Source organism: Sphaerodactylus townsendi, linkage group LG06, assembly GCF_021028975.2.
Source record: "Sphaerodactylus townsendi isolate TG3544 linkage group LG06, MPM_Stown_v2.3, whole genome shotgun sequence".
Taxonomy (NCBI): domain Eukaryota; kingdom Metazoa; phylum Chordata; class Lepidosauria; order Squamata; family Sphaerodactylidae; genus Sphaerodactylus; species Sphaerodactylus townsendi.
In genome coordinates this window covers 23,308,288-23,318,099 of record NC_059430.1, presented here as the reverse complement: position 1 = coordinate 23,318,099, position 9,812 = coordinate 23,308,288, and the positions used below count along the sequence as shown (strand labels likewise).

General features: G+C 44.5%; 1 protein-coding gene across 2 annotated transcripts in view; it reads right to left on the bottom strand.

Annotated features, from left to right (window-relative positions):
* Positions 1-3,796: 3,796 nt before the first annotated feature.
* ADA2 (adenosine deaminase 2) overlaps positions 3,797-9,812 on the bottom strand; it is a 31,552-nt gene continuing 25,536 nt past the window's right edge. For both annotated transcript variants that reach the window (XM_048500776.1, XM_048500775.1), the window contains 3 exons: positions 5,773-5,930; positions 4,505-4,707; positions 3,797-4,238 (listed from right to left, as the gene is read on the bottom strand). In XM_048500776.1, coding sequence (XP_048356733.1) covers positions 4,055-4,238; positions 4,505-4,707; positions 5,773-5,930 — 545 coding nt within the window. In that variant the 3' untranslated portion in view covers positions 3,797-4,054. The remainder of the gene's footprint in view (positions 4,239-4,504; positions 4,708-5,772; positions 5,931-9,812) is intronic.

Below are 9,812 nucleotides of genomic sequence, written 5' to 3'. Positions count from 1 at the left end.
TGGGTAAAATACAAACTGCACAATAAAATATCTACATGAAATGGAATACATTACTTTGCAAGGCAAGCAGAAAAGTGTTACGGAGAGACCAGAAGATACTTAGTTTTAACACTTCAAAGATTTTAAACTACTTTGGTTTGAACACTAAATATTAAAGATGTGGCAATGGGGAAGGTTTGAAATGGATGAGAAACGTTATGCAGAAGGAGAGGCCAAATGGAAACATCATAGTGTTCTCATTAGATATGGACTGTGGAAACCTCCTCCTTGCTAACATTGAAACCTGAAGCTTTTGTCCTAACCAGGAGTACAAACACCAGGTGAGGGGACTTTTTGCCCACATAATATAAGAACTGTACACCATCACTTCAGTATAGTCTGCATTTAGTTTTAAATTGTATAAAGGTTAAGCAATTCCTTAGTATTGGGCTAAGACTTTGATATAGCTCAAAAAGTGCTCTTTTTTAGTCCCCAAACATTTGCCATCTTTAAGTCGAATCCTTACAAAAAGTACTTAGATGCAGGAAGCAAGTTCAGCTTCAGAGCAGCTCAACATTTGGGCTCCAGTGTTTAGCCCAGGGGATTGATAACCCCCAGCATGCCAAATGGTGGCAAACTAGAACATTTTGCTTGGCCTAGGACCCTTCCTGCTCCACTGTCAGCAAGCCTAGCACACTCAGGCTGATTACACATGGGATGTTGACCTCAGGACTATTCTCTGTGCAGTGGGCTTGCAGTGGGCTCTCCTCAGGCTTTTCTGTTTATATGCAAGGAGGCAGCCCACAGTTTGTCTGTCAGCTTCTTTTTCTCCTGGTTCTCTTAACTCCCCCCACCCTGCCAACAACCTTAAAGGCACAGAGTTCATCACACTAGGAAGTCCCAATACTAGAGCTGATATCCCCCCCTTTCCCTCCACACTCTCTCTCTCTCTGGCTTGTTTTAAAATAAAAGGCTTGTCAGCTTGTATGAGAAGTTTAATTTTGCCTCCTTCCTTTTATTTTTGCAGTTTGCAGAAGTCCTGATGATGGGAGGAGTGATCTGGCAGGTGTCCCCTCCCCCCCGGCATCTTTGCCACTCTGCAGAGTGCTGCTCATCTTGTGTGGAAGAAGTCGACCTGTTCAGATGGGGCTGACAGCTGGTGCTGGTGAATGGAGTGGACTGCCAGGGAGCACAGGGGGGCAGCATCCAATGCACTCTCCACCAAGCCAGCAACTGGAGCATGGGCTGGGCTGCAGAGCCTTGCCCTGCTGCGGGTGGGGAGAGGAGGGGAAAGAGGGGAGGGAAGCAGCTGTTGGTGACGTAGATGTGTGCTTCTGACCCAACGGGGTGGAGGTGGAGTGAGCACTGGATGCCAATTCTGTTATTATAATATTGATACATTGATAGGAGCATTTGGAGAAGCATGAAGGAGCTGGCAACATGGAAGGGAGGGTGAGAGGGAAGACGTGCAAAGCAATGCAAGGGAGTGGAAAGGTTGGCTGTGAGCAGAAGGAAGAGGTTCGGCGCAAAGCTGTGCTTACTGGCAAATCTGTCCTGCTCTAACGGTGAAGCAAAAATTAAAATGGGGCTACAAATGGCTTCACTTGCCACAGAGAGAATGGAAAATGAAAGTGGGGCTGAAGGAAATATGAACATACAGGAAATCTTGCTGTGGCAGACATTTATCTCCACCTTGCAGCAAACACCTGGTGTATAATCAGCCTCAGTCCAGAGCACACTGATGTAATCAGTGCTGGAGTGGTGATGTCATCAAGGGGAGCTCCTTCTGGATACTCAGATTTGGAAGCAGGGATAACATTTGCTGGCCACTTATGCAGTGCCAAGGAGCCCCGTGGCGTAGTGATTAAGTGCTTGCACTGCCACTCACATGGTCAGGAGTTCGAGCCCCCTGTGGGTCAGATATCCTGGCAGCTGGCTCATGGTCAACTCAGCCACCCATCCATTCCTTGGTCGGTAAATGAGTACCTAGCACATAGCTAGGGGGGAAAGAATAGCCGGGGAAAGCAATGGCAAACAACCCCACAAAAGAGGCTTGCCTATGAAATCACTGCTCGCATTGGTACCCCAGGGTCGAACACTACTGAAGGGGAAACTTTACCTTTTATGCAGTGCCACTACCTCGATAAAGAAGCAGTCATAACCATCGCACCTCCTCCAGTCACTGTAGCCATTATCTCCCTCTCTCCTATTACTGTTTGCTGGCACACCAATATCTCCAGAGATAGATTTTGGAGTTAATTCAATACTCAGGCCAAAAAAAGTTACCGATCTTGGCATAATAGGTTATGTAATTAGATTAAAATTATTTAAAATCTTCTGATAAATTAAAAGGATGTCCCCAATTAAACGAGCAGCATCTATTTTAAAAAGTTAACTACCTTTAGTACAAGTAGATACAGAGTTAAGAAGAGGCACTCTTTACACACAGGAAGGATTGCCTCTCCAAGAATTGTACCTGCTTAAACATGTGTACGTATCACTTATAAAGACAGAATGCTGTTTTGTCTTCTTCAAAACAATTGGTGTATTCATATGCAAATGTATACAGATTTAATCAATTAAAATCACGTGACAAATAGATACAAAATTTAGTCAGGTGTCAGCCCTTCTCATAATGACCTGAGAGGTGTGCATTTAAAAATAAATGTTCTAAAGCAAAGCAAACATCGTTTTATGAGAAGGGGACTGTGATTCAGTGGTGTAGCATGATCTGCTTTGTATGCAGAAAGTCCCAGGATCAGCCTTTGATCTCTCTAGATAAAAGCGTCAGGTTGGAGGTAGAATGAAAGGGTCCACTTGAGGCACTGAAGAGTCATGGGCCAGTTGGGAAATATGCCCATATTTGTTTAATTCGCACAGTTTTTTCCTATTTCTGCTAAACTCAAGAAAGGGCAAAAACTAATGCATGGAACTGATGACTCAATCCAATCACCGGTTTAGGCTTCTGAGGTTTCATTACCCATTGCCGAGACACCAAAACACTTCCAGCTCAATCCTATGCAGAATTAGGCTTGTCTAAGCATGTTGAGATCAATATAGGGCACTGAGATCAATGTAGGGAGTGTAGGGCATGCATACTTTACAAAAAGACTGAACCAGCTGATAGCCACTTGCTTTTTGTTAAATGGAAGCTGACATTCTTTGTTCTGAGTACAGTGCCCACAGACTTTTGCACAGTGAAATTGTGGAATATATGATGCAACCTTTTTATTTTTCTACTTACCCAGGAGGGATTTGTCTCTTCCGCAAATTACGGTACTAAGGCACATTTTATAAAGAAATATCCAGTTGGCACTTGAGACTTTCAGGTAAAGGGTGGGATATCCCCCTGTGCACAAACGCACAAAGGGAATTTGGAACCACAGGTGCAGAAAAGGAGTGAAATAGTTGAAGACTTTTAAATATTTTTAGGATGGCATCCACAAGGCAAGGATTCTCCATTTTCCTGCCACTGCCACTGTGAATGCAGAGGCGTTAGCACTGGAAATGAAGGCCACACACAAGAGGTTTGTGCACACTAGCTTTAAAAAGGGCTTGGGCAGATTTATGGAGGAGAAGTCGATCTATGGCTACCAATCTTGATCCTCCTTGATCTGAGATTGCAAATGCCTTAGCAGACCAGGTGCTCGGGAGTAGTAGCAGCAGCAAAAGGCCATTGCTTTCACATCCTGCATGTGAGCTCCCAAAGGCACCTGGTGGGCCACTGCGAGTAGCAGAGAGCTGGACTAGATGGACTCTGGTCTGATCCAGTAGGCTTATTCTTATGTTCCGTCAGTCATCATTTCCCCTCCATTTATTTATTCATTCATTTATTTATTCATCTTCATTTATACCCCCCATTTCTCCCCAGTGGAGGTTCAAGGTGGTTTACATTGTCCTCCTCTCTCCATTTTATCCACAGAAACATCCTGTGAGGTTAGGTGGACAGTCTGTGACTCCTCCAAGGCCACCCAATGAGCTTTCAGAAGACTTTGTCTGGCCTTTCTGAAAACCAGCACTTGAGGTTACGCCATGGCACAGAAATCTTACCCACTGCCACATTCTATTAGCCACACTAAAAGTAACTGTGCTGCAAAGAACTCCTGCTGTGCTTCCGACGCCTGCTAGTTACAGCTTTCAAGACAGAGTTCTTCTCATTTCCTATAGCTCCTCTGGAAACCAGAAGAACGAATTTGTCCCACTTTTTCTGCCAAATCCTCAATGCCTTGGCTCTCTCATCAGGTAGCATGGCACTGTGTCTGTGAAAAGGAAAAGAAGCTGGGTCAGGGACGGGGGTAAGGAAAGAGCTTTGGGAGCTGAATGACCAGGTCAGAAGTCAGAGGAGAGCTCTCTCATCAGGAAGTGACTGTACAGAAGTTAAAGTTCTCCTAGTATAGAATGGGCCCTGGCTTTCAGAACTAGATATTCAGTCCATGTTTCGTTGGCCCTCCAACCCAAATAAAGGAGACTGCCCAGATATGCAAGAAGTCCAAACATGTCAGTGTGTCATGAGCATAACACTTACGTTAGTGAGTTGAGAGCCAGTTGTTTTAAAGTTCGCAGGTCAGCAGACATCCCTCCTATGCCCATAAACGTTTCGTAGAAGTCATAAGATGCACCTTTTGCTCCAAAGACAGATGGATCATCAGGACTCACCACAATACGGTGGCCCTCTGCCATCAGAACAGCAGCAGGATGGTTTCTCAGATCAGATACTAATTGCAGGACCTTGAAGAAGACATGCAGAGCACTGGTCAAATTTTGCTTTATATAATCAGGACTATACAATCCCACAATTAAATGGTGTAGACCAGTGGTGGCGAACCTTTGGCACTCAAATTGGCCATGCTGGCAGGGGCTGATGGGAATTGTAGTCCATAAAATCTGGAGTGCCAAAGGTTCGCCACCACGGGTGTAGACTGTGGAAACTGTTTGAAAACACTGTTGAGATGCTCTTCTTTTTAAGCCAAAATTTTGCCTCCTGTGAGTTGCAGACCAAAAGCACAATCCAAACAATCCGGTCCTATGCGTGAGGAAATGAATCCCACTGAGTTCCATGGGACCTGTTTCCACATAAATATGCCCTATAGAGTTCTGTGAGTTTATTCTCAATAAATGAATAACAGGTTGCAGGCTTCAAATTTACTGCTTCCAGGCCCAGCTGAGGGCTCTCTCTCTCTCTCTCTCTCTCTCTCTCTCTCTCTCCGCCTTGTTCTTTGCCTTTGTTCTGTTCCACTTACAGTATGAAAACCCAAATATTGAATGGATAGTTAATTGCAAAACAATTTAAATTATATAACACGCTTCTTGGTGATATTTTTGTCCACCTGCATGCAATAAAGATGTCTCAACCCAGTCTCTGTTCTGTTCCCTCATGTTCCCTCAGATACCTGACAGCAGTGGAGAAAAGTAACATCTGACTTATGGTGACCCCTGGTGGTATTTTCAAGGCACAAGATGTTCAGAGTTAGTTTGCCATTGCCTGCTTCCCTATCACAACCCTGGTATTCCTTGGAGATCTCCCATCCAAATACTTGCCAGGGTTGGCCTTACATAGCTTCTGATATCTGACAAGATCAGGGTATCCTGGGCTATCCAGGTCAGGGCCTGCAGATACAAACCATCCTTACAATACCCCCAACATTGCACCCTCTAACCTAGAACCCCTGCTCCTAATCCCAGACCTGACTTTGTTTGTTCGGCAGTTTGTAATTCTGCTCACGTTCATTTTCTCATTACAGGTCTCATACAGCAATGAAAACCATTTCCAATTTCCCTCTGCTTGACTGGCACCTGGTTAGAGATGGGGCAGATTTCTACAGCAATGTCCTTCTTCAGAGTCAACTTCCTGGCTTCCGGATGCTTGGCAAGGGCAAATCCATGGCCAATCCGTCTGGTGTTCAGTACCAGAGCATCGAAGACGTCGTTATCTGCAGGGGTGCCCTGCCAGTCTGAGTGATACAAAGAACTGAAACATTAGTACATACAGTCACGAAATGGTTTTCAATACAGCAGGGGTCTCCGTCCTTTCTGAGCCTGCAGACAGCTTTGGAATTCTGACACAATGTGGTGGGCACAACCACAAAATGGCTGCTGTAACATGACAGATTCATAAGGTGGAACCAGATACAAAATGGTTACTCCAGCTTACCTTCAGTAACTCAGTGAAGATCCTTGTACCGTGGCAGCAGCTGTTGCCAAAGCAATGTTTTGAAAAATCTGCACAGCCAACCAAATCTCCAGTAGCCAATCAGAAGCCTTGCTGAGAAAAAGTCCCTCCTGGCCTCACCTATTTTCTAAAAACACTTAAAGGGTGCCCTAAAAGGTGCCCATGTGCACAATAGGGACCCCCTCAATATAGTTTCTCATACAGATTGCATCCAGCTAGCATTTTTACTCAGTCTCACCAGATCATCTCCTTGCTCCTTAGGTCCATGCAGATCCAGTGATCCCTTGCATAGTCTTTTTGGAGGTCCAAAGCAGGAAGAAGAGAAGAAAGAAGGTAAGGAAGAGGAGGAGGAGTTTGGATTTATATCCCACCTTTCTCTCCTGTAAGGAGTCCCAAAGCAGTTTACAAACTCCTTCCCTGCCTCTTCCCACAACAGACCCTTTGTGAGGTAGGTGGGGCTGAGAAAGTTCCAAAGAACTGTGACTAGCCCAAGATCACCCAGCAGGAATGTAGGAAGGCAGCAACAAATCCGGTCATATGTGGAAGAGTGGGGAATCAAACCTGGTTCTCCAGATTAGAGTTCATGTGCTCTTAACCACTACATCGCACTGACTGTCTCCTTCCCCCTTCCTTCTTTTTTGGAAAAGCTGGTTGGATCCAACCCGATCTCTCCAAACATATTTTGTCTCGTATGAGTTCTGCACAGTCTATGTGCCAAACTAGACGTGACACCATCCCTAAGGGGGATGCTGCCATTTTAAAGCACAAAGTGGGTAATTTTAAAATGCACTGTGGTGGGACCAGGTGACCTTATTTGTGCCAAAATGGCTATGGGATGGCACAGTCCTTTCAGCACTTGAAAAGATAAGAGGGATGAACAAGATTTCAAACTGGGCCTTGGTGGCATATTTAAATTGCCTGTGTAACCCCCATGCTCAGAATGGGTTGACCCAGTAAGGGGTGGAGACTCAAAGCAGCAAAAGGCTGCAGAGCTCGTGTAGTTGGAGGAGACAAGGCTACCAGACTCAGACCTTGGTTGTATAAGCCCTTAACACCTTGTTAAGGTAAACTGCAATATTGTTGGGAACTACTGGGAAGGTAGTTGTTTATTTTTGCTATGTTGTAAATGTTGGAGTTTATTGTTTCAGGGTTTCTTTTTGTGCTTGTAATGGGTGAGAGTTCTCCTGGAAACCTTCATCATGTTGAATCCTGTTCATCAAGCCCTTGGAGTCTTCAGGAGCCAACCCACTTGCAAAGAAGAATTGGACTTGGCATTACAAGACTGTAAATATAAGGACTTAAAAATGCAACCTGAACAGGACCTTGAAGTGTGATGTTAAATGTTGATGTTATATGTTATATGTTAAGAAAGTAAACCATTTTGTTTTTAAAAATTTGTAGTTGCAAACTCATTCCAAGTTCTGCCCCACAGAACCCACAAGCTGAGGTTACACCTGCAAACAGATTTAAAATGGTGGCACCTTCCCCCCATTGGCTTGTGTATGCCATCACATTTAGTTTGGCCTGCAAGTCCTCCTTTGAGGGGCAAAATCCATGACATAAAATCCACGAGTCAGGACATGGGTTCCCAGCCTGTCTCAGAATTATATGTTCAGGTAGGATTCACCTTTTTTTAAAAAAAACCTCTTGTTTATCTGTGCTTTTTCAGCTGTGGGATTGACTTTATGGAACTGCTCAATAGAGGCAGTCCACAGAGCACCATCTCTCTCTGGACTCTGGAAGCCACGTAAGAAGGAGCAGGCTGGGAAGTGAAAACGGCCCCATAGCAAGTCAAGCCAAACGGTCTCTGCTGTTCTACAAGCCAGAAGGGCAGGGCTACTCAGGTCAGCAGAGCTGACAGTGGGCATTGGCTCACCCACTGCATCATGCCTTGAACTGGAAGCAGAGCAGGAGGAGATATTTGGTGAGCTGACGCCAACTGCCGTTGCTGATAAGGGGTTTAAGATGAGGAGCCCTTGAGGAACGGACAGAGATGCTATAGCTTAGCTGTCCTTGCTCCTGGCCACCAATAGCTCCCTACAAGCAGTAGCCCACTGGAAATTTCCCTGTAGATTATATGGCCAGTCCACCACTTCATGTAAGGTGGTCCTCTTTTTAAAAGTTTTTCAGAGTAGGACTATAGCCAGAATAGGAATATGGCTGTTATTTATTGGCAATTTGGAACTCTGGTTATGAAGGCTTGTTATGACTGTTTATGATTTTATATAATAGGAAACACTGAGCACTCATGGGGAGGAACAAAACCTGTTCTCCTCCTCTTCGCCAGCTCTGTTTCCCATGTTGACTCTAGTTCTATACCCTTGCTATCTCCTATGTCTCTAAGCCCTTCAGCAAATTCCACAGAAAACATCTGGGGGTGTGCGTGGCCATATTGTCTGTTGTTACCTAGGCAATCCAAAATGCTATCCAAGACCTTGCAAAGGTAATCTTGGGCAATTCCAAGCACAATTTATTCCCTTTATTTCTCGCAGTTCCTACCAATTTTTGTATTTTATTTTATTCACTTTTTTTTCTTTAAGAGGCTCCCCATGTCTACTGTAACTCCGTGGGACGTGCAGTTTTATTATTTGCTATCAGACAAAAGATTTGACATTTCTCTGTTGTAAGGTATTTTTAATTTTTGTGAGTAAACATGAATGCAATTAGATAGTATCCTATTTTTAAAATAATGCTATTTGCTACTCAACATCCCCATAAATTAAGGCTGATGAGTGTCAGAAGAGGTATTACAAAGGCAAGCTTCATAAAAAGCTCAAGGAATCTGGGCCACATTGAGCCTCAAAATCAACTCCCCGTTTTCCCCAGATCCTGAAAATAGCACTTTCTCTGGCTTTTGCCATTAAAAGATTTTTGCCATGGTGGTGGAACACGGCATCAAGTCACAGCTGACTTAGGACAACCCTGTTGGGATTTCAAGGCAAAAGACTTTCAGAGGTGGTTTGCAATTTCCTGCCTCTGCACCCTGGCCTTCCTTGGTCTCCCATTTAAACACTAACCAGTGCCAACCTTGCTTAGCTTCTAAGATCTAATGAGATCAGGCCAGCGTGGGTCACCCAGGTCATAGCCTTCTACAGAGACGGATACAATTACTAACAGTGGCTGGACTGGAATTTTTAAAAATCAGAAATAACTGCACCCCAGTTTAACTTCATACTGCCACTATGCAAAGCTAACTACCGTGTTCCTGAGACCTGGGCCCTCTTCTGTACATCTCCTCTGTCACACCTTTGTAAAAACTGAAAGCACAATGACATTTGAGCTGGAGTTTGCCAGGGGCTTGGGGAATGCTTTCCTGCTGCACTTAGTGTTTGCCCAAAAGCTGCTGCGGCAAGGCACACAGATTGTTACAGCAGCAGCAGCAGCAGCAGCTTTGACATGCTATAATGACTAAGACTGCACAGTATAAATATTCTACATAAATAACAGGCCTCTTTCAGTCCCAAAACTTCAGTAAGCTTATGGATCAAGGGAGATAACATAAGATCTGTTAAATGAGATCTGTTTCATTGTGCTGGCACATCTAGTTCTAAGGTGGCTGAAAGGCCAGCCCTGTGCATGTTGACTGAATTAAATCTACTCAAGTGTGTGTGACCAAAGAATTGAAGCCTTCCCCTCTGTTCTGTGGTCCCAAAATCAGCAGTGC